This window comes from Peromyscus leucopus, chromosome 9 (genome assembly GCF_004664715.2).
Source record: "Peromyscus leucopus breed LL Stock chromosome 9, UCI_PerLeu_2.1, whole genome shotgun sequence".
Classification (NCBI taxonomy): Eukaryota; Metazoa; Chordata; class Mammalia; order Rodentia; family Cricetidae; genus Peromyscus; species Peromyscus leucopus.
In genome coordinates, this window is record NC_051070.1 from 68,926,603 (window position 1) to 68,949,220 (window position 22,618).

The 22,618-nt window shown below is 47.8% G+C and overlaps 2 protein-coding genes across 2 annotated transcripts; both read right to left on the reverse strand.

Moving 5' to 3' along the window:
* Positions 1-4,654: 4,654 nt before the first annotated feature.
* Positions 4,655-9,123, reverse strand: LOC114708673 (polyadenylate-binding protein 2). The gene is given in 8 exon segments (XM_028892110.2): positions 4,655-4,737; positions 5,509-5,660; positions 5,740-5,827; positions 6,759-6,865; positions 7,399-7,466; positions 8,149-8,263; positions 8,628-8,836; positions 8,839-9,123. Coding segments are annotated over 8 exon segments (906 nt in total). The 5' UTR covers positions 8,966-9,123; the 3' UTR covers positions 4,655-4,697.
* Positions 9,124-15,988: 6,865 nt separating this feature from the next.
* Positions 15,989-20,795, reverse strand: LOC114708672 (bcl-2-like protein 2). Its single transcript, XM_028892109.2, has 4 exons — positions 20,670-20,795; positions 20,283-20,369; positions 19,405-19,844; positions 15,989-18,790 (listed from the first exon to the last, which is right to left on the reverse strand). The coding sequence occupies exons 3-4, from the start codon at positions 19,834-19,836 to the stop codon at positions 18,641-18,643; spliced, it is 582 nt and encodes a 193-aa protein (XP_028747942.1). The 5' UTR covers positions 19,837-19,844; positions 20,283-20,369; positions 20,670-20,795; the 3' UTR covers positions 15,989-18,640.
* Positions 20,796-22,618: the final 1,823 nt, after the last annotated feature.

Consider the following 22,618-nt stretch of genomic DNA (forward strand, 5'->3'; position numbering starts at 1 on the left):
CTCGAGTGTGGTACCTGAGCTGAAGCCCTGGAGTCTACAGGGGGCAGGAGAGAAGCTGCTCCGGCAGGTGGTCCTGACCACCACATGAACGACCCTGCCCCCACACAGTGGATAAATGTAGCAACAAACTTTAATGAAAACCTAGAGACCTTTTACAAGTTTTTGGTGGCATACAAACAGAGGTATAACAGACACTATTCTTCAGTAAGGTCCCTTTACAGAACAACTATTTTTCTATAACAAGTTGTAACATCTTTAACAGAAGAAGGCATGCTTGGGAAATGCCCAATAAATACTTGAATAAGTGATTATCAATAAGCCTAGAGAGGAAAAATAGTGGGGTTTTTGTTGTTTTTTGTTTTTTTCCACGTGGCTCTGTTTGTCCTGGAACTCACTATGTACACCGGGCTGGCCTTGAACTCATGGAGATCCACCTGTCTGCCTCCTGAGTGCTGGGATCAAAGTCATAGAGCACTATGCCCAGGAGATTTGGTGAATTTAGAGTCTATACTGAGAGTCTGTGAGTGACAGAAGACAGGCCAAGACAACCCAGTGCATTTCAAGAACTTCTTTAACTGGACTGGTCTTAGAAAAAGTATACCCAGACACTAGTGGCACATGCCTTTAATCCTAGCACTGGGGAGGCAGAGCCAGGCGAATCTCTGTGAGTTTGAGGCCAGCCTGGGCTACAAAGCGAGCTCCAGGACAGGCACCAAAGCTACAGAGAAACCCTGTCTCAAAAAAAAAGAAAGAAAGAAAGAAAGAAAGAAAGTATACCTAGACATGGTGGCACATGCCTTTAGTCCCAGCACTCAGGAGGCAGAGGCAGGTTGATCTCTGGGTTTGAGGCCAGCCTGGTGTACACAGTGAGTTCCAAGACAGTCAGAGCTACATGGTGAGACCCTGTCTCAAAAAACCAAAACCAAAACTTCCCCCAATTTTTAAATACTCTGCTTCCACGACAGAACTCCAATAATATGCTCACTCCTATTCTTGTTAGCCAGAATTGGACAGAAATAATCTACCAAAAACTAGGTTTGTCCAAGAATGTCAACTTTCTTTCCATTCTTGTGCCTCTAAAGCATGGGAAAGGAACTAGGAACCAAGGGGTTCAAGGGAAACACGGTCTTAACTGCCTGCTCCAGATACATGGTACAAATACGGCAAGACAGCCCGATTAGGACCAAACTTGGAAAGGCTTAATTCTGAGTTTCTGCTTGTTGGCGGCATCACAAGTCTTTTTAGCAATAAGAAATGAGTTGCTCCAGCAGTGAAAGCAGAATGGAGAAAATAACCAACGTGATTAAATGTAGAATGGACTTTTAAAAATGAAGACCAGAGAGGGCTGAAAAGCCACTCACCTGCCAGGTGTGTGGGTGCACATCTGGAATCCCAGCACTTGGAAGACAGAGGCAGATCTGTGAGTTCCAGGCCAGCCTGGGCTACATAGTCATACTATCTCAAAACAGTTCACAAAAACTAATTTGTTCTGGGAGCATGCCTTAAAACACATGGGGTGTAGAAGTAGGCAGATCTCAGTTTTAGGCCACTCTGGTCTCTATATTGTGTACTGGCCTTCCACAGCTACCTAGTGAGATCTTATCTCAAAACCATTTGTAGGGATCTTTCAGAACTAACCATTTAGTGCCCCCTAGTGGATACGTGAGACCAAGCCAGTATTTATTTGTACAAGTTCAGTGTTTCACATTGTTGTTTTTGGAGACAGGGTCTCACTATGTAGCTCTGGCTGTCCTGGAACCATGTAGACCAAACTGGCCTTGAACTCAGAGATATACCTCCCTCTGCCTCTCAAAAGCGAGGACTAAAGGCATGAGCCACTATACCTGGCATCATGTTCTTGTTTTTGATGACCAAACCAAACAGCCCATGAGTAAAAGCCCTGGTCATGGGACCTGACAAGGGTTTGATCCCCAGAACTTGGGTTATCGTCTTGACCTCCACATGTGCTCTGGGACACATGCCTTCCTCCTAATAATTTCAACAGAAAACAAAAAGAGAAAATAGGATCACAGCTAGGCGGTGGTGGTGGTGGTGGTGCATGCCTTTAATCTCAGCACTGTGAGTTTGAGGCCAGCCTCATCTACAGAGCGAGCTCCAGGACAGGCACCAAAACTACAGAGAAACTCTGTCTCTAAAAACCAAGGCCTGGTGGTGGTGGTGGTGGGTGGCGGCGGCGGCGGCGGCGGCGGCGGCGGCGCAGCAGCATGCCTTTAATCCCAGCACTTGGGAGCAGAGGCAGACTGATCTGTTTGAGGCCAGCCTGGACTACAGAGTGAGTCCAAGAATAGCCAGGACTGTTTCACAGAGAACCGTATCAAAAAACAAAACAAAAGTACTATTTCTAAAAAATAAAAATAGATAGGGTCACACTTTGTAGCCCAGGCTAGCCTAGATCTCTAATCCTTTTGTCTCGGTATTCTAAATGCTGGAGTTGTTCCCAAAGTTCCCATTTTTCTAACATATACTGAACTTTAGACTGCTTTCTGTTAATTAACCTCTGCAGAAAGCCCCAGAGATCACACATTTATCTCAAGAAAGGTATCTTTACAAGAGGTAGAATGGGCCAATGATAAAAAAACATTGGTGGTTAACAGTTTCTGAAAGAAACACTAAGTATTAGGGCTTGCTTCATGGATGTACAACACAACTGCTTTGGAGTTTTGAAGAGCATGTAGGTCAGAGGCAGAATCAAGACAATATCAGAACTAGTGAATGGTAAAATGGACATGCAGAGGCTAAAATACATCTTGGGTTGGAGTGATTAAGAGCTCAATGGTTAAGAACCCTGACTGCCCTTCAAGAATACCCAGGGGTTTTGTTGTTGAGACAGGGCTGGTCTATTTAACAGCCTTGGCTGTCCTGGAACTTGCTCTGTAGACCACAGTGGCCTCAAACTCAGTGACAGCTTTGCCTCTGCTTCCCGAGTGCTGGGATTAAGGGCGTGCACCACCATGTTTGATTCCCAGCACTCAGTCCCTAGGACTCTAACGCCCTCTTCTGGCCCCCACAGGTAGTACAAGTATGGTACAGAGGCAAGTCAAACAAAACCCTAGAATCTTTTCTTGGTAACATGCCCTATACTAGGTAATGTACCCAGGATTTCAGTCTGACAGTATGATATAAAACTCTAGCCCTCTCTGGCCTGCACCTCTGTAGACTGAGATGACCTCACGGAGGTCTGGGCCTCATCCTGAGTTCAAATTAAACAGGTGGGGCAGTAAGCCTGCTCAGGAAGAGATCTTTACACTTGTCTACACTTATTTTGGATTTCTTAAATTCATACTGAAGCACAAACTTAAAACAAGGAAAGCGGTCATGGAGTCACTTGCACTTGGGTTTTGTCAGGAACACTTTTGGAACAAGATCTCACGTCGTAGCTCTGGCTGGCCTGGGGAGACGAGCCTGCCTCTGCCTCTCAAGCGCTGAGATTAAAGGTGTGAGCCCCGCCATGTCTGGCTCAGAGGCATTACTCAATCTGTCTGGGCACAGTGCATGCCTATAATCCAGGCACTGGCAAAGGTTAGCTCTTGGATCACTGAATTTCGAGGAGAGACAAGCAATTCCCTATCAGCCAGGGCTACATGACTTTGTATCAAATAGCAAAAGCCATTCTTAATAATTCTTTTACAGGCAAGAAGACCCACCATCCTCAACTGAATGCATTATAACTAGTTGTAATTTAACTTCTACCTTAATTTACAAGTGGCAACCCCTCTCTAAAACACCAGTACTTCCCCCTAAACTAACAACCATCTGTGACTTAAGAGAAGTGGTATGTAAATGATATTTATACCCAAAGTGCCAAACAATTTTTTCATAAACAACTTTATTCATGACACATTATTTAAAAAAAAAAATTCCCATCCCCTGGAAATGAGTTAAAAAAAAAATAAAACAAAATCCACCTCCCACCTCCCTGTTCCCACTTCCTCCCATTCCCTCCAAATAAAAGGGAAAAAAAGGTAAAGAAAAAAATAAAACAAAACAAAAACACCTGAAAAACAAAAACACCCCAAAACTCCCCAAAACAAAGTAGTGCATTTCCCCAAGGGTAAGGGGAATTTACACTGGAGCCACTGGGAGCGAGATCTTCCGGCTACAGAAACCTGCAAAGAAAGACACTCAAAACAGAAAAAGAACACAAAAGGAAACAAAATAGATCACCAGGCAAACTGGAGGTGCAGGGAGCCAGAGGAAGGAAGGGGAGGGTGGGCGGAGACCTGGCAGGACAGGAGCAGGCAGGCAGGGACTACTGCAAAAGGCAGGGAGAAGACGAGGGAAGGAGACAAGCAACAGTTGGGTGTCCTTCCAGAGCCCTGGGTGAAAAAAAGCCCTCCTACCACCCGTGCCCACCTACCCTGGAGCAGGCCCAGAGCTCGGGTGAGGGAGCAGGGGACGGGGAGCAGCTTGCACAGTTGAGATGTGTCCATGGCGAATCCCCGAGGGGATAGGTAGCCCCTGCCCCACTCCCTGGGCCTCCCCTACTCCCCAAAGCAGGTCCCTCCTCACAGTTAGTTATGGGATTCTCCCCCCTTCCACAGTATATCTTTTTTTTTTTTTTTAAATATTTTTTTTCCATCAAGGTCATCTTCTGTTTTTCTTTTTTTTTTTTTTAATTCTTTTTTTTTCCTTCTTTCCTCTTTTTTTCCTCTCTCTCCTCCTAATACACACTTTTTTTAGTAAGGGGAATACCATGATGTCGCTCTAGCCCGGCCCCTGGAAGAAAGAAGGAGAGTTAGGTGTTAACATGGTCACTAGAGAGTTAGTGCAAGACCCTCCCCGTGGGCCCGCACTGCCCCGGTGACCGAAGGGAGCACCTCCAAAGGGAGTGCTCACTCCCAGGAATAACTGGCAAACTGGGGTCTTGAGGGGAAATGGGGGAGAAGTACACCTAAGACACTGAGGGACAGAAAAAGGATCCAGTGCTTATCCAGTGCTCCACAGCTCTTAAGCCCTACCTGGTGAAAAGGCAGGGTTTATCTTAACATACAATTGCAATGCAAGGACAGAGTTGGTAAAGCACAGCCACAGTATGGTGCCACCAGGCCGTCAGACGGCTAACCTTGGGACACACTGGCATCAGTCCTCCCACAGTGGGTGGGGGTCAGCCTGCCACTGGATGCTTCCCAGGAATCCACTTCCCGCCCCCACCTCCCACTCTGGGAAACGTAGCCATCAATATCCAAGCAGTGCTCTCCCTACTGCGAGGCCTCACAATTCTCAGTGTAAACACGTTCACTGCCACCAATTCCCAAAGGAAGAAAGCGGAGGGAGGAAACATCTCTATCCTCACCAATTTCTGCTCAAGGAAACAGAACTGGCCTCCTGAACTGGCCTACAACTACTTCCTCCCTCTGCACGCGCAGAAGGAGCCAAGTCCCCGGACACCAAAAAGAGGACAAGGGATCGAGGGTCCTCAGATCAGTAGAGAATGAAGCCTAAGGGCTCTTGGGAGGCGGGGAAGAGGAGCAGCCCATCTATCCTGACCTGTAGACTCGACCCCGGGGCCTGCTGTTAAAACCACTGTAGAATCGAGATCGGGAGCTGTTGTAATTGGTAGTCCGGGCACGGTATCGGGCACGCGGGAAACCCCGGTCTGTTGTACTGATGCCTGGTCTGTTGGTTCGTTTGGGAATCACCTGAGAAGGAGAGGACAGAAAGCCTTGGAGTCAAGGCAGATAATCTATGCAGAACCCACAGCCAAGGCATTATGCTTACCTTGATCTGTCTTCCTCTAAACAGGGACTCATCTAAGGCCAGGGAAGTCCTCACTGACTCCTTGTCTGAGAACTCTATATACGCAAACCTGGGAAGAATAACTTGCTATTTTATCGGATTTTACAAATAGCTCACAGGTTAAACCCAACTTGTAAACACAGTTCATTGGAATATAACACAGTAACACTTTTAAGTAATTAAATTATTTAAATAACAGTATAAAAATTTCCAACTACTTTGGGCATAGTGAACACAGCTTATAATCTCGCTACTCTGGAGGCTGAGGCAATAGAACCTAAGGTCAAGGCCTGTTTAAGCTACAGAGTTGAAGTCTAGCCTGGGCAACTTAGGACCCTGTTTCACAATTAAAAAGTCTGAAAAAGGGTGTGAGTGTATCTGTGACTCAGTAAGAGCACCTGCCTAGCAGGCATCTTGAGTCCCTTGGATCAATCTCCAGGAACACAAAAATTCAAAACATAAAGCCAGGTTTCATAGAACCATCCATAACACCTGGTGTCCACTAGACACCGCTGGCCCTCCTCCCAGGCCCTCCTCCCAGTTTACAATCGCACCCCTGCCCAGTCTTTATTATTTCTGAAGATGTTTAACATACCACTACTGATAACAGAACAGGCAAAATCCACTTGTTTTTAACAACTGATTACTAGTCTACAGAAAACATAAAATCTAAGTTTGGCTAGTAGTGGTGCATGACTTTAATCTGCAGCACTTAGGAACAGAGGCAGAGGCAGAAGCAGGTGGTTCTAAGTTTGAAGCCATCCTGGGCTACAAAGCTAATTCCAGGATAGCCAGGGCTGCACAAAAAAATCTCAAAAAGTAAAAAAATTAAAAACTAGAACATGAGTTCACACTGCCAGCTCAACAGCACACATATTCAGCATGGTCAAGAAAGATCCCGGGTTCAATTCCCAGCTTGGAGAGTGGTGGGGTATCACAAGTATTATATGTATTTCTAAACTGTGGCTAAAATGACCAGACCAACTTATTCCCTTACTCACCCTTTGGGATGGCCACTAAATTTGTCACAGAGTATCGTAACACGATTGACTGAACCACAGCCATGAAAGTGAGCTTCCAGCTCTTCTGCTGTGGCACCATAGTCCACCTACGGAAAGGAACATTTTATAAGTCCTGGGAAAACTCCTATTTGAACAGGTACTCTGCATAGACATCTTTAGTCCGGGTCCAAGGCACATCAAATATCCTCTTTTCTTCCAAGGCTAGAATCTTTTCATTACCTTTATCTTTATCTCCTCACAACCTTCCCCCAACCCCCAACCAATTCTAGATTCCTTCCAAAATTATTAAAGAACTCCCTCACTCAAATAAGAATGTACTCCTGCCAGGCGGCGGCGCGCAGAAGGCAGAAGCAGGTGGATCTCTGAGTTCTGAAGCCAGCCTGGTCTACAGAGAGTTCCAGGACAGCCAGGGCTACACAGAGAAACCCTGTCTCCAAAAAAAACCAAAAAAACGAACAAAAATGTAGTTTTGTAAGGTCAGTACTCAGGAGGCTGAGTCTAGAGAATCACTTTTGAATCAGTGGCCAGTGTGGGCTATATAACAAGCCCTACATAAAATAAATAAAAAAGAAAAAAAGAATGTCCCCTAAACCCAAACCAAACCTTTTTCAATACATACATTGCCAACATAGATAGAACGGGCATCGGCCTCCATCTTCTCCTCAAGAGACATAATCACTGGGCCAGCTTGGGGGGGGGGGGCGGGAAAAAAAAACATTTTTAAACAAGCATATTTTCTGCTGGATCAATACATATATACCCCCACCACCATTAGGCTAAGATTTTGGTCTGTTTCTACTATACCCATTTCCTAGAACAGTGCCCAGAATAGTAGGTTTCAATATATATTTGAAAAATTACCCTCTTAAAAAAAATTATAAAAGAATGTAACATTTCCTAAATCAAGTTTCTATTGACTTGCTTTGGCTGAAATGCCTCAGAGTGAACAAAATTCAAAATTCAATGGATTGAGTTCTGACACTTCTAGATTAAATAAGTCCCCCACAGTCATCAGTATCTTATAAGTCCAACTAAGGTCTCTAACTGAAAAGTATTAGTTTTGAAGGTCAAACGCCAGCGGGCGATCTCCACAAGAAGGCTATAGACAGACTAAGAACAAAGAGAAACACATTTATAAACGAGACAAAGGAAGGCACAAGATTATCACCATCAAAACCGCTTGTATCTAACAAAGGTCAGTAGAACACTCAACGGACTATGACCACAGCACCTGCCCAGAAAAATTGCCCAGACAAGCAGCTTCAAGGTCCCGAGCCTCTAAGGCCACATTGCCGATCACCGCCTCCCCCTACCCCCACAAATAAACCCCAAGACCCGGACTCTACAAGCAATAGCCGCTTTTACTCACCATTGCCTGGGGGTGGACTCATATTCATCTGCTTCTCTACCTCGTTTTGTAGCTCCTTTAGCTTCTCAGCCTCTTCCTCCATCTCCCTGACTCGAGCTTTGATCGCTTCTAGCTCCTACAACGAGTGAGCAGGGCATGCAGAAGGTTAACCACAGACGCAGGGGCTGGGCCGTACATTTTGTCTGGGGCCCGGCCACAGCCATCCATGCTCGGCCATTCCCCTCGCCTCGTGCGAGGATCGTAATTAGGGGGGTTAAAAAAAAAAAAAAAAGGTACAGCACAAAAATAAAAGCCAAACTACCTTCTCCAGAGCCACCCTAGAGGCATCCACGAAGCCCCATCAGCCCGTTCACGAACGGCCCCGGCCCGCCATCAGCCACGTTATTTCCCCGCCCAACCCCACCCCCCGCCTGCCTGCCTCCCGCCCGAGCTCTGGGCCTCGCATGACCCGGCCCGCTCGCTCGGCCTCCTTCCCTCACCGGGTCCTCAATGGCGCCGTCCCCGGGGTCGGCCTCGACCAGTCCCGGCTCTTCCTCCTCCTCCTGGCTGCCGGGGGCTCCCGAGCCGGGGCCAGGACCCGGAGCTCCGGGGGGGGCACGGGGCCGGGGCGGCTCCTCTTCGGGCTCGGGTTCCGGCAGCAGCTCTCCAGGCTCCAGTTCCTCAGACTCCAGGCCGTTCCCGTAGTCCCTGCGCCCCCCGGATCCCCCTCCCCGGCCTCCCCACCGGCCCCGGGCACAAGATGGCGCCGCCGCCCCGGCCCGGAGCCCCGACCGCCCGCAGCCCCCGCTGCTGCTGCCGCCGCCGCTGCCGCCGCCATCGCCGCTCAGACTGGGGCCCGCCGCTCGGCGATTGGAGAATTGTGCCGGCCACGCCAAGGATTCATTAGTCAGCCAGCCTGCCCGTCACCTCGAGCTCGAACACTATTGGGGAATTCTACTTGGCAATCAAATGAGACCCCACCTCCAAGGCGGGCCGCTGCGCCAAATTCTGTGATCCCGGTAGGTGAAATGTGCTTGTCAATCAACACACCCCACCTCCTGTCGAGTCCTTAGGTAACAATACGCCCGCACTGTGACGACTTTCCGCTCATCCTCCGCCCATGGGCGGGGCCACAGCACGGAGGATGCTCCCGATTGGTCCCTGACTAGCGAGTGGAAAGGACTAATCTTCCAAACGCCTCACCGAAGGGGCCCATTCTCAGATGCCGATTGGCTTGTGAGATTCGACCAGCTGACACCCGTTGTACGACAGGTGAACCTTGCTCCCGAAAGGGTTGCCAGGCTTAAAGCTAGGGAATTCCTCAGCCCTGCCTGGTGGCTTACACCTTTAATCCCAGCACTCAGAATGCAGAGGCTAGGCGAATCTGTTAGTTCAAGGCCAGCCTGGTTTACATAGCGAGTTCCAGGACAGTCAGCCCTACATAGAGACCCAGTGTCAAAAATTAAATCAAAAACAAACAAACAAACAAAAAAAAAAAAAAAACAACGGCTGGGGGTTAATCGTTGAAAGACAGAAAACGGGTAGGTCTAACAAGAAAAGCCCCAGTAGGTAGGATGTCCTCAGAAAGTGGAGGTTCTGAAGTTCTTAGGAGGGAGTGTACTTTTCTCAACTTAGCATCATCCAATAAGGTGACAAACTGCAAACCTCACTAATCCTCACCCAGACCTTTCTAGTCCGGAGCTGTGTCCCTGTTCTGCATAGATCTTTTTTTAAAGTCCTTTGGCCTGCTTAGTTTCAGTCTGTTTCCTTGCCTAGACAGTTACAACACCCTGGTTTTCCTGGCCAGCTGAAAGGTTAAAAATTCCTTATGGTGCCCTCAGACCCCGCAGAACTCGGCTAGTTTGTACCTGAGGTCCAGATTTTGCCTCTATATGTGCGGTTTCTCCTAAACCAGACCACCTCAGTGGGCAGGCCTTCCTGGTTTCCCTTCCTGTCTTGAGACAAGTGGACCTAGCCACAGCACACTTAACAATGTTGTGCTTTTTCCTAACTAGGTGATGAGTTCCTGCAGACGGGACCAAGTGCTGTTTATATTTGTATCTATAAGTGGCAATATACACTCAGCAGAGTACGTGTTGTGACTACTGACTGATTGCTCCTTCTAGGTGCCACCTTTCACCTGTAGTTTCCTAGCTTTCAAACCCATCTTGAAGACCCCAGAGGAATTCCTCCATGTAAGTTCTCAAAACAGCTCTGCACCTTTAGATAAGCCAGGAGAGCTGGCCCTGGAGGCAGGAGGTTCCCACAATCTATTAGAAATTCTGAGGCATTTACAGGAGTAATGAATAGTAGTGCTAAATCCACACGAGGACTTTTTGTATCGAGACCAAACGACAAGTTTGAGAGGTGTATGTACACAAACACAACCCCAAAGTTAACATGGTTGGAGGGGGAGGGCTGGGCAAAAACAACTCTAAGCACACCAGAGTCAGAAGCACCACTCCTTACACCCCACCGTTGCCCGCACTTCTTGGAATTCCTTACCTCAAGATGTTGGGAGCTGAGAGCAGAGTCAGCCTCTTGCTGTAGATCCATCAGAACTAAAGCTGGTCACTGAAGATGGGCACTCCAGAGGAAAGTTCTCTTATACTGATTGTAGCCAATTCCAAAGCACCCAACTGAATCAAGGCAATGTCTCACCACTGAGCTCTGGCTGGTCTGAAGCTCAATATATAGGCCAGGCTGGCCTTGAACTCACAGAGATTAGCCTATCTCTGCCTCCCACGCACTGGGATTAAAGGTGTGTGCCACCACGCCCAACTCTTAAATACCTTTTAATTCTACCTTTGGCAAGCCCGTGATTGTGTAACTAGCACTGGCCCTCATCTCCTCATAGGATTCTCGCCGTTGTAGGGAAAGTACTTCCAAAATCCTCTGCCCCTAAATCCTTTGGAGTTTTTCCAGACAGGATTTCTCTGTGCAGTGTCGGCTGTCTAGAAACTCACTCTGTAGACCAGGCTGGCCTCAAACTGAGATCCACTTGCCTCTGCCTCCCAAGTGCTGGGATTAAAGGCATGCGCCACCACTGTCCAACTTTTTTTTTTTTTTTTTTTTACTGTGTAGCTCAATATGGCCTCACACTTAAGATCCTCCTCTCTCAGCCTTCTGAGGTTATGGTTTTCTCAGCATTGTGGTATACATCTGAAATCTTAGGACTTGAGAAGTTGAAGCAGGAAGATGCCATGAGTTCCAGGCCAGTCTGAACTACATAGAGAGTATCAGAATGAGTAGCTAGAGCCAGACTGCAATAACCTGTCTCAAAAACAAAACAAAATAAAACACAAGAGTGCTTGGTCCTCTTACAAAGGACCTGAGTTCAGTTCCTAGCACTCACATGCTCACAATCACCTGCAACTTCAGCTCTATTGGATTCAACACCTTCCGGGCTCCACAGGCACCAACACACACGTGCACATTCATTCTCTCACACACACATATACATCAAACGTTTTTAAGTCTTTAAAAACAAAATACCTAAAGAGCCAGGCGTGGTGACATACTCCTGAATTCCTAGCACCTGGTACAGCAGAAGGATTAGGACTTTAAGGCCAGCTGCAATTATAGGAAAGTTGAGGCCAGCCTGTGCTACATGAGACCCTGTCTCAAAAAAAAAAAAAAAAAAAATCTACATTGTCTGCTTTAAAACATAAATTATATTAAGTATGACACTGAAAACTATAAATTCTAGAGACAAAAATGTAAGCAAACCATAATATCCAACAAAAGATTATTTCGTACCTTTTGCGAGGTACAAAACATTCTCTTTTTTTGGGGGGGGGGGTGTCTCAAGACAGGGTTTCTCTGTGTAACAGCCCTGGGTTGGCCTTGAACTCTCAAGAGATCCATCCGCCTCTGCCTCCCAAGTGCTGAAATTAAAGGAGTGAACCACCACGCTAGGCTCAAAATATTCTTAAACTTGAAAAAAATGCCAAGTCAAAGCAGTAGAATATAAAATTATATATGAACCATGTCTGCAACTATATCTCATTTCCTTTCTTCTCTCTCTGTTTGTTTTGAGACAGGATTTCTCTGTGTACCCTTGGCTGTCCTGGAATGAACTCAGTGATCGCCTGGCTCTGCCTCCCAAGTGCTGGGATTAAAGGTGTGCGCCACCACCACCCGGCTGCTCTTATATTTTTAATGAGTTTTTTTTTACACTATTTGTGGCTTGCATTATATTTCACTGGACTGGTATTTTTTAAAAGATTTATTATTTTTATGTGTATGTATACGTGTGACTGTGTGGATTTATGTTTAAGTCTTGTATATAGCAGCCCCCCGAAGCCAGAAGAGGATATCAGATTCCCTGGAACTGGAAGTATAGGTAGTTGTGAGCTGCTCTGTGGGTGCTGAGATGTGAACCCAGGTCCTCTGCAAGAGCAGTAAGCACTTATTTTTTGTTTTGGTTTTTCGGGACAGGGTTTCTCTGTGTAGTTTTGGAGCCTGTCCTGGATCTTGCTCTGTAGACCAGGCTGGCCTCGAACTCACAGAGATCCCCCTGCCTCTGCCTCCTGGAGTGCTGGGATTAAAGGCGTGCGTCATCACTCCACCACCACCACCACCTGGCCAGTAAACACTCTTAATTGCTGAGCTATCTGTCCAGCCCCTCATCCCTCTTTCAGAGACCCTGGTGTCTTCTAATGTGGTCTGGATTTGAGTGCATTAACATCTTAGCTCAGACCTTGCTCAGAAGTAGAAGGGCCATTTAAATGAGAAAGAGCTGCTTAATTTCAGTTTTGACTGGATAGCTTTTTGTTTTGTTTTGTTTTGGTTTGGTTTGGTTTTTCAAGACAGGGTTTCTCTGTGTAGCTTTGTGCCTTTCCTGGAACTCTGTAGCCCAGGCTGGCCTCGAACTCACAGGCCTGGCTCTGCCTCCCGAGTGCTGGGATTAAAGGCGTGCGCCACCCCCACCCCCACCCCCACCCCCAGCTTGACTGGATAACTTCTAAAACATTTTATTTATGTGTGCATCTGTGTGTTCTGGTGCCCACAGAAACTAGAGGGTGATCAATGTCCTGGAGCTGGAGTTACAGGCAGTTGTGAACTACCTGACACAGATCCTGGGATCCGAACTGTCTTCCTCACAATCGACAGCAAATGCTCTTAGCCAATAAGCCACCTCTCTAGCTTCAATGATTGGTTAACTTTTTTTTTTTTTTACATTATTTATTTGAGGTGGGGAACACACGCGTCTTGGCACTTCTGTAGAGGTAAGAGGGCAACTTTTGGGACTCTGTACAACCTTTTTTCCATGTGGGATGGGACTTAGGTTACCAGGCATGGTGGCAAGCCTTGTTATCTACTGAGCCATCTCACCAACCCACTGAGTGGCTAAGTTTTTGATAAAAGGTCTGCCTATTTAGCCCTGCTGGCTTAGAACTCATGTAGACAGACTGGCCCCCAATTTTTAGTTCTCTTCCCGCTCCTGGGAACACTGAGATTGGAAATATATATATATTTGTATTTATATGCCCCCACAGGGCTTGACTGGTTGACTTTTTAAAAACTTTCTATCTGAAAAACTTTAAGGTGCTATATCAGATATTTATGTTCATTACCCCCCCAATCAGAAAATACTGATAGCAGAAAGAACAAAATCTACCCACTAGACAAAACCATAAATGGTATCTTGATCTACCCTTGTTGAAGTATTCATTTAAATAGGGAAGTCAGACAGACAGACAGACAGACACACACACACAGTGTGATATTTCACACTTACACACTATTTTCCTGACTTTTACAGGAAAATACAGAAAGTTTCTTATATGCTAATAAATGTATATTTTCAATTATACCATTCATGGTTTGTTACCTTGGACATGAGAGTTTCCCTTGACCATTTGATTTAAAATTAGAATATCTACTTATTTCCGACCTTGCTTTTCTTTACTTAAAATATTTTTAGACAGGGTTTCACATGTAGGCCAGGCTGGCCTTGAACTACCAGAGATCTGCCTGCCACTGCCTCCCTAGTGCCAGGATGAAGGTGTGTGCCATCTTTCTTCATAGTATTTGCTATCTTCTAACACGTTAGGAAAATTTTGATTCTCTTACTATAGTGTAAGCAACATGTGAGCTGAGGTGTATCTTTCCATTCTCTTTGCCTGCATGCCTAGAGCTGTACTAAATACACAGAAAATATCTGAACATTTTCTCTGAGTGAATGATGAATGAAAGCCACCATATAGTTCATTATATTGTGTTTCCTGCTCAAATTTTCTGTTGTCTCTTATGTATGTGTTGAGCAGGACACTGAACTACTGATCCTCCTGCCTTTATTTCCCAAATGCTGGGATTATAAACTGGCAGCATCACATCTAGATTCTGGTTGTGTTTTTATTACTTATATAGCTCCCCATAACCGCATTTAAAGAATTCAGCCAGACATGGTGGTACACACCTGGAATCCAGAAACTGAGTCTGTGGCTAGCCTGGACTACAAGCAAGATCCTGTTTCAGAAGAGAAAAGAAGCCAGGCAGTGATGGCTTTAACCCCAGCACTTGGGAGGCAGAGGCAGGCGGATCTCTTGGAGTTCAAGGCCAGCCTGGTCTACAGAGTGAGTTCCAAGACAGCCAGAAGAGTTACACAAAGAAATCCTGTCTCAAAAAAATAAGAAAGAAAGAAATAAAAAACAAACAAAAAATTTATAAAGAGTATCTATAATCTAACCATTTGTCAGAAACTGTAGGGTTTTGGTTTTGTTCTTTCCCCTGGTGATGAGTCTTATCTTGCAGCGTGGGCTGGCTTGGAACTGATGTGTAGTCCCAGCCAGACCTACACTCGAGGTCCTTCACCGAGGTCCTTCACCTAGGTGCTCTATAACTACAGCATGAGGCAGATCTACCCCAGCCCAACCTCCCTACCCTCACAGTGGTCAGAAACTGTAACAAGTGTTGCCCAGCTTTGTTAACACATCATCTGAATGATCTGGATGATCCGCATTTACAGAGAGCTATAGAAACAGTCGTGTGTCCCTGCGGACAGTCTAAAGTTTAGCGATCAGACCATCATAATGTTACTACATTTGGACTAAACTGTAATGAGGCTAATAGAGCAAACCTAAGACTGTCTGGATCCCCACTTAGTATTTCTAAAAGAACAGGGATATAAAATACTCTATTTGCCATCAATTGTTACTAAGTATCTTTTCAGAAAACTTTGCCTTCTGAGTAACTGTAAAGCTTTGAGTCTCACTGTTTTCCAGATTGCTTTGGCTGCCAAGAAACTCATAGCTGAGTTCACAGCCTAGCTTTGTTGTTGTTTTTCAAGAGAGGGTTTCTCTGTGTAGCCTTGGCTGTCCTGTAAATCGTTTTGTAGATGAGGCTGGCCTCAGCTTAGCTTTTGTATTTGAGAATATTACTTATTCATCATGACCTCCATTCATTAATTACCCTTTTGCTTTCTGATGATTTGTTTAGAGTCAAAGTCTTGTGAAGCCTTGGCTGGCCTTGAACTCACTATGTACCTGGGTAGGCAACCTTCCTGTCTCCACCTGTCCTGCTGGATTGCAGTTGATTGCCACCACCCCAAGGCAGAATACTGGGGAGGGGGTTGGTGTGTGTAGGGGGCTCCCAATGTACCATATGCCTATACCTTCTTGAGACTCTAGCTGGTACAGAATTCTTAGGCTTGGGTGTTTGGCCACTGTAGGGTGTTGTGGTTGTTTTTTATGTTTTTGGTTTTTTCTTTCTTTCTTTCTTTTTAACTTAATACTTCCCCAAATCCCTGTAACTCTAATTATTTCCCTTAGCAAGGTCATGGTCATAAGAAATGACTGGTTTAAGGAATGTTCTAAAACCCAGGCTGTACGGTATAGAAGTCACAAAACCCTGTTCAGTACTTCTCATTAAATTTCTGGGCTTTATTTATTTATTTTTAATACGACCATTACATATTACACAAAAATAAAAGTCAAATGAACTTGGCATTTATAAATTATTAAATAAAAATACAGGAATATATATTTATATTTATAGAGCTTTTTCTCTTCTTCTAAACTAACCAAATCTGTTCTCCTGCCGTTTATGATTTAAAAAAGTAAAATAGTATATGTATACCCTAGTGTAAGTGGAGAGTGGGATTAACAGTCGCAGGGCTGAGTCGCCCCACGTCCGCTCTTTCCTTGGCCTATAAAGCAAAGTCCCTATTTGTCCCTTTGGGCTTTGGAGAGCAAGAACATCCTCTCCACCTATTTAGTCTTTGAAAAATTATATCCATTTCCCTCATTTAAAAAAAAAAATGAAATGGATTTAGAAATTGGGAGCCATACTCAGCCCTCTTGGCCAAGAGTTAATCCAAAGGAACTATATGGCTCTAAAGACAGTCCCTGGTTTTCCCTGACAGGAGAGTCTCTGGGTTTCCACTGGCCCTTCAAGAAAGGGCAGAACAGGTCACAACTCCCCACTGTGGTCCCTCAGCTAAGTTCCCGGGAATCCAGACCAAGGCCTTTCCCCTCTCCTAACACGGCCTCTCCTTCCACCCTGTGTGAAGGCGTGAGAGCCGAGCATGGTGGTGACCTGACCATGGCTCCCACTGCTCCTTCGGCTGAAGGCCTCCGGGAGTGCTAACTCGGGCAGGTGTCCTGTGGGAAGGGCGGAGCAGGGTCTTCCCTGAACCTGGAGGAGTGCAGCTCCAGCTGGAGCTGATGGTCTAGTCAGTGGCTTTCCAACCTTTTTTCAGCAGCAAAGCCCTTACCACAAATAAATCTTACCCTGAACCCCGATACATAAGACAGCTACAAGGGGAGCTGTTCTGTCTGAGGGCAAATCGCCCAGCCTGTGCAGCCCTCCACCCCCTCATCTCCTGAAGGACTCCTGAGGCAACCCCTAGAACACTTCGGGGCCCTGCCAAGCAGTTTGAAAACCACTGGCCTAGTTTGTCCTGAGCAAGGCCGAGCCTCCCACTCCAACTGCTTGCTACAGATAGCTCTGAGTTTCTTAGATGAGCACACTCGAAACAGACCAACTGGCACATGCGGCCTATCACATCCCCCATAGACACTAGGAAAAAGTGCAACCCTCTCCAAAGCAAAAGTCTGGACTAAACACCTGAGGCCAATTTGGTCCCACATTCTAGCAAGCACAATATGATGCCACATTCTAGGACCAAGTGAGAAGTAGTCGAGTCAGTTGTGGTCTAGCTAAGCCGGTCAGTGCTCAGGATCACAGGGAGGGTTCTAGAGCACTGTGAACGGAGTCAGCATTGAGCAGCAGCAACATTAGCATCTCAGAAAGTGCAGCAGTGAGGTCTGGCTCAGGGCATGCATTTGGAGAGAGTAATCTGTCCCTCAAAAGAAAAAGCTCGAGTCTGGGTTTGTTCGAGAGGACTGGACTGTGAGTTCTCCTGTGAGCATCTTCAGAGACTCAGTATTGACAACACCTAGGCAAAGAGCACGGCTTCAAAAGAAACATCATAAATGTGTTTAGGTCATGGCATACACCTGGCCCTTGATACAGCAGCACCAAAACCCACCACATAGAACAGGCCGGTCAAGGAGTATCTGTCACCGTCACACCCAAGGGGCTCAGAGCTGGAATGGTCCTCTCAAGGCATTGGCAGTCTCACTGAGACAGTTCAGGACCCAAACAATCTGAATTCTAGTTCAGCATATACGTCCACATCCTCTAAAGGAAAATTAGAGCCCCAATTTAGAGTTTCTGCTGGATAGAGAGGTCCTAGAAATAGGCAACACTTTAGGCACCATTATGCCCCCATTGGAGGGGAAGGTGGCAGGCAGGTCCAATTACCAAAGCTGCTACCCAGCCAGGCTCCACAGCCTCACCCTGTCAGCCCCTGTCAAAGATGCACACAGAGGGCGATGAAGACGGCCAGCGGCAGAACTCTTCTCTCCAAAGCCTTGCCAAAAACTCTGAGCAGTGCCAGAGCCCTCATCTAGATACAGTAGTCGCCCCTCAGCCTGGAGGCGTAAGGTCAAGGGTAGGGCCAGAGTGGGAAGGGCAGTGAACTGGCCCTTGTTCTTGCCACGGCAAGAAGGAATGTTTTCTCTAAATTTTCCCATCACCAGATTCCACCAACAGCCCAGCATGCACATGAGCAAGCGTGCATGTCCAACATGCACACGTGTGCCCATGCAGCCCACAGCCACAGCCATTGCATCCAGCCACCTAACCACCAAGCTTCCATTCCAAAGGGAGGTGAGTTCTAGGTTCCTGAAACCCCTTTCATCTAACGGGGACACAACTCTTTAAATAAGTTCACCTTCCTTGGAGCCTGTGTGCCCCCCATATGGGCATGATCCCTCCCACCTCCCCCCAAGCCCTGGGATGACTCCATCTCCTGGGCTCCTGGCCTTGAAACATTCTTTAATGTTTCTTCTTGCCATCTGCCTGGCATGCTCGGCTCCCCCACACTACCTTCCCTGCCCTTCTCTGATCCATGACCATCCAATTTCTTCCAAGGGCATTCTCTGTTCTGCTCCAGCTCTCCTGGCCCCTGGCTACACCTAGCCCCACCTGGCCCTCGACTTTCTCACTTGCTAGCAAAAAAGGCCCCTACAGTAACCAGGGCCCCCAGGGCCACAGCCCCGGTCAGCACTGTCCTCACTGATGCCCAGTTCCCCTCCCGCAGACGCCGCGCTTCCTCCAGGGCCCCGTCCCCGTACAGAGCTGTGAACTCCGCCTGTGGGAGAGAGGGGAAGTAGAGAAAGAAGGAGAGAGGGGTATCAGGAAAGGAGAGTGGAGAGAAGAGGGAAGGAAGAGTTCCAGTTCCAGCCACTGTGAGCACCGCCCACACCCAGCCCCTCTAGCCAGGGCTCTACCGCCTACACGCCCCTCGGAACCCCCCAGCCCCCTGCCCGGGGCACTTGGCTCCGCTGAACTGTCTGCATCAAGGGAGCCCCATCCTTTCCCTGGCAGACAACTCTGCCCAGAACTGGTATCCTTTGCTAAGGCTTGCCTGACCGCACCCCATCCCAGGTCCTCCCCACGGTCCAGGCTGTGCACTCAGGGGCCACACCTTTTCCCTGGAGGCTCTCTTTGGGTTCCGTTTATAAAACTCTAGATTCTTGGTCTTCTGCTGGGGACCATGAAACCCATCCAGTGATGACTGCATGGCAGCCCTGGGGTACAGTTAGCTTGATGCTTTCAGTCTGATTCCACTTAAACAGGGGACCTCGGCCCCGATGGCTCCTTCCCAGCACAAATGCCCCAGCCTCCAATCGGAGGACCCCCCTTTTCCCACGAAGACCAGCTCTGCAGAGGGATGCGTAGGGCAGCAATTGAGAAGCTCCTTACCCAGCCCCCACTGCTGTGGATCCAGTCGGCCAGGCGCGTCTCCAGGTAGGCCACCATCCAATCCTGCACTTGTCCCACCAGAGGTTCCATTTCTTTGTTGACACTTTCAGCACACAGGGCAGCCCCAAAGACAAAGAATGCCACAAGACGGCCCCAGTTGGGGCCCCCTTGGAAAAGTTCATCGGAAACCTGGGTGAAGCGTTGCTGGGCTGAGCCTGGGGTCACGTGTAGCTGAGCGGCCAGGTCGGAGAAGGTGCGCCGGAAGCGTGTCTCAAACTCGTCTCCAGCAGCCCGCATGGCTTGGTGCAGGGGGTCAGCTGCTGGGCCCTCCCCTGGGCCAGCTCCACAGACATAACCCTTCTGCCTCAGCTTATAGCCTACAAAGTCAGCCACTAGAGCCCGTGTGTCTGGGGCTGAGGCTGGGGTCGCCATCCGGGCGGCTAAAAGGAGCAAGGATAACAGACTGACATAAATAGGTAGAAAATAGTGAGAGAGACCCAGAAGGGACATTTCCTGTTTGGCCAAGCTCCTGGAATAGGTGAAAATGCTCAGAGACCACACTAGGCAGGGACAAGCAAGAGCAAAGAATTTAAGTCATGGGATAGGTCCAGGGCACAAGCAGCTGGCCACGTATAACATGTCAAATTAAGTGTGCAACGGGAAAATTTTGATTTTAGACGACTTCAGATTCTTTTCACGTGACAGCACCGTGTGACACCTCTGCACCCCCAAACACCTTTGGGGCTATAGGAGGAGGCTTAGGACCCCCCCAGGAGCATAATGTGAAGATGCTGGCGGAGGCACAAGATAGGGAGGAGACGGGGGTGGGGGGGCTGAAAAGCAAAGGTTGTAGGGGCAGAAAGGAAGAGGACACTTACCCAGCCTGGATGGCGCTCTTAGGACCCAGTGCTGGTGGCAGGCAGCTCCCAGCTGAGGCCTTTCATCCTCCCGGCCAGAGTGTAGCCCTGGAAAAGGGAGGGAGAGAGCAGAACTAGGTGAAAAGGGCCAGGGATCTGGGTCTGGCCCGGAAGGGGCTGGAATTGCAGCTCCTGGGACTGGGCCCCTGCCTCCAGCGCTCTGCCAGCTGTGTGGCCGATTCCATGTTTAATGACTGCCCTCTCGGGAAACCCGGGTCCACGGGCTTCCTGCCGACACCATCTCTACACCCGGTTCCCCCAAGTGCAGCCCAAAAGCCCAGCTCCTCCCTTTCGCCCACCCTTAGCTGGTCTCCAACCCCGCCCGCCAGCCAGGTTAGGGAATCTCACGGGTCAGGCCGCAGCCAGGATCCGGATCCGGTTGTTTCCTGGTGGAGGAGCTAAGAGGGAGGGAGAGAGGGAGGAAGGGAAGGAAGGAAGGAGGGAGGAGGGGGGGCCTGGAGGGAGGGCCCGGCGCCGGGTGATGATGGGACCCAGAGATGCGTCCAGAGAGAGGGGCGGGGCCGGGAGGCAGGGCTGGGAAGGGCCACAACTCCTGGAAGAGAGGGCCATTGAAAAGCTGTTCACAGGCTCCGGTGACCTGTGCCTGTGCCGGCTGCCTGCTAAACCCACAGCGTATCCAGAGAAACACACCGGGCCTCAACATCTCGGTGCAAATGCAGCATTTCCGGAAGGTCTCTCCTGTTCAGGCGCTTGTTGAACTTCCAAGCTTCGGAGTGTGTGCCTGGGAAAAGACGAGGAGTTCTCATTAACCTGGGAACAGCGCCTTGCCCTTGTGGAACACTAAACACAAAAACACTTTCTCTCAGGACCTTTAATCCAGTGGGCTCTTCCTGGGCTGGAATTTCAGCTAGACATCAGGGTGCGAGGCCTTCGATTGCAATGTCCATAAACACTCTTCATCTTTTGAAATCAGATTGATTTTCATTAATTTTTTACCCACCACCTGAATTAATTCTCATTATTTAAAAGGCACAGATGGGCACAAGCTTACTAACCTTACACACCCTCCCTAAAGGCAGGTTGCCAATGTGAAGGTTAATGTCTGTTTTACAGATTATGTGTATCTATAAGTTATATGTGAATATGTATGTATATGTATATATGTTTTTTTGAGACAGGGTTTCTTCTCTGTGTAGCCCTGGCTGTCCTGGAACTCACTTTATAGACCAGGCTGGCCTTGAACTCACAGAGATCTGCCTGCCTCTGCCTGGGATCTGCTAGGGATAAAGGTAGGAGCCACCCCCAGCATGTGAGGGTCAGAAGCAGGTGTGTCTCTGTGAGTTCGAGGCCAGCCTGGTCTACAGAGCTAGTTCTAGGACAGCCAACACTACACAAAGAAACCCTATCTTGAAAAACCATAAAAGAAAAAAGAAAAAAAAGGTGTAAGCCACCACCACCCAGCACATGATAATATATCTATGTAGAGCAAGTTCCCAGGGCAAGAAACATTCTGACCACAAACAGATCCGCAGGAGGGTACTCACCAGCATACTGATTCTCCTACCTCTTCCCCGACCCTGGACTCTTGAAGCTGGCCATTTCTTCAGTTGTTTAAAAACTCTAGCCAAGACCAGAAAGAGGCAACCCAATGCTTCTTTGCTTCAGTTCTTTTTTTTTTTCTTTCAAGATTTATTTGTTATGTATACAGTGTTCTACCTGCGTGTATCTGTGGTGATATTTTGAACAAACAAAATTTGCCTGAAGATCAGCGGACAGAACAAGCCACTAGATTAAACACAGAGGCTAGGCAGTGGTGTCACACACCTTAATCCTAGCACTCAGGCACAGGGAGAAATTTGTCTGGATCTCTGTGAGTTCAAGGAAGAGATTAGTCCAGCCTAAAAGAGAAACAGAGCCAGGCAGTGGTGGCCCACACCTTTAATTCCAGCACTTGGGATCACATACCTTTAATCTCAGCACTAGGAAGGCTGAGACAGGAAGTGATATGGCTGGGCAGAGAAAGGAATATAAGGCAGGAGACAGAAACTCTTTCAGAACGGAGGAGTTGGTAGGTTAAGAAGTGATAGTTATGGCTTCCTCTGCTTCTCTGACCTTTCAGCTTTCACTCTGATATTGGGCTCTGGGTTTTTATTAAGACCAATTAGGATATGTGCAACATGTATCCCCGCAGGCCAGAAGAGGGTGCCAGATCTCATTACAGATGGTTGTGAGTCACCATGTGGTTGCTGGGAATTGAACTCAGGACCTCTAGAAGAACAGCCAGTGCTCTTAACCTCTGAGCCACCTCTCCAGCCCCGCTTTGGTTCTTTCTTGTT

What these genes read in the sequence shown, in the direction of transcription:
- LOC114708672 (XM_028892109.2), bottom strand. Translation starts at nt 19,836, where the DNA reads ATGGCGACCCCAGCCTCAGCCCCAGACACACGGGCTCTAGTGGCTGAC. An exon ending in TCCACAGCAGTGGGGGCTGG is followed by an intron (nt 18,791 to 19,404) that starts GTAAGGAGCTTC and finishes TCTCTCCCACAG; the next exon opens with GCGGAGTTCACAGCTCTGTA.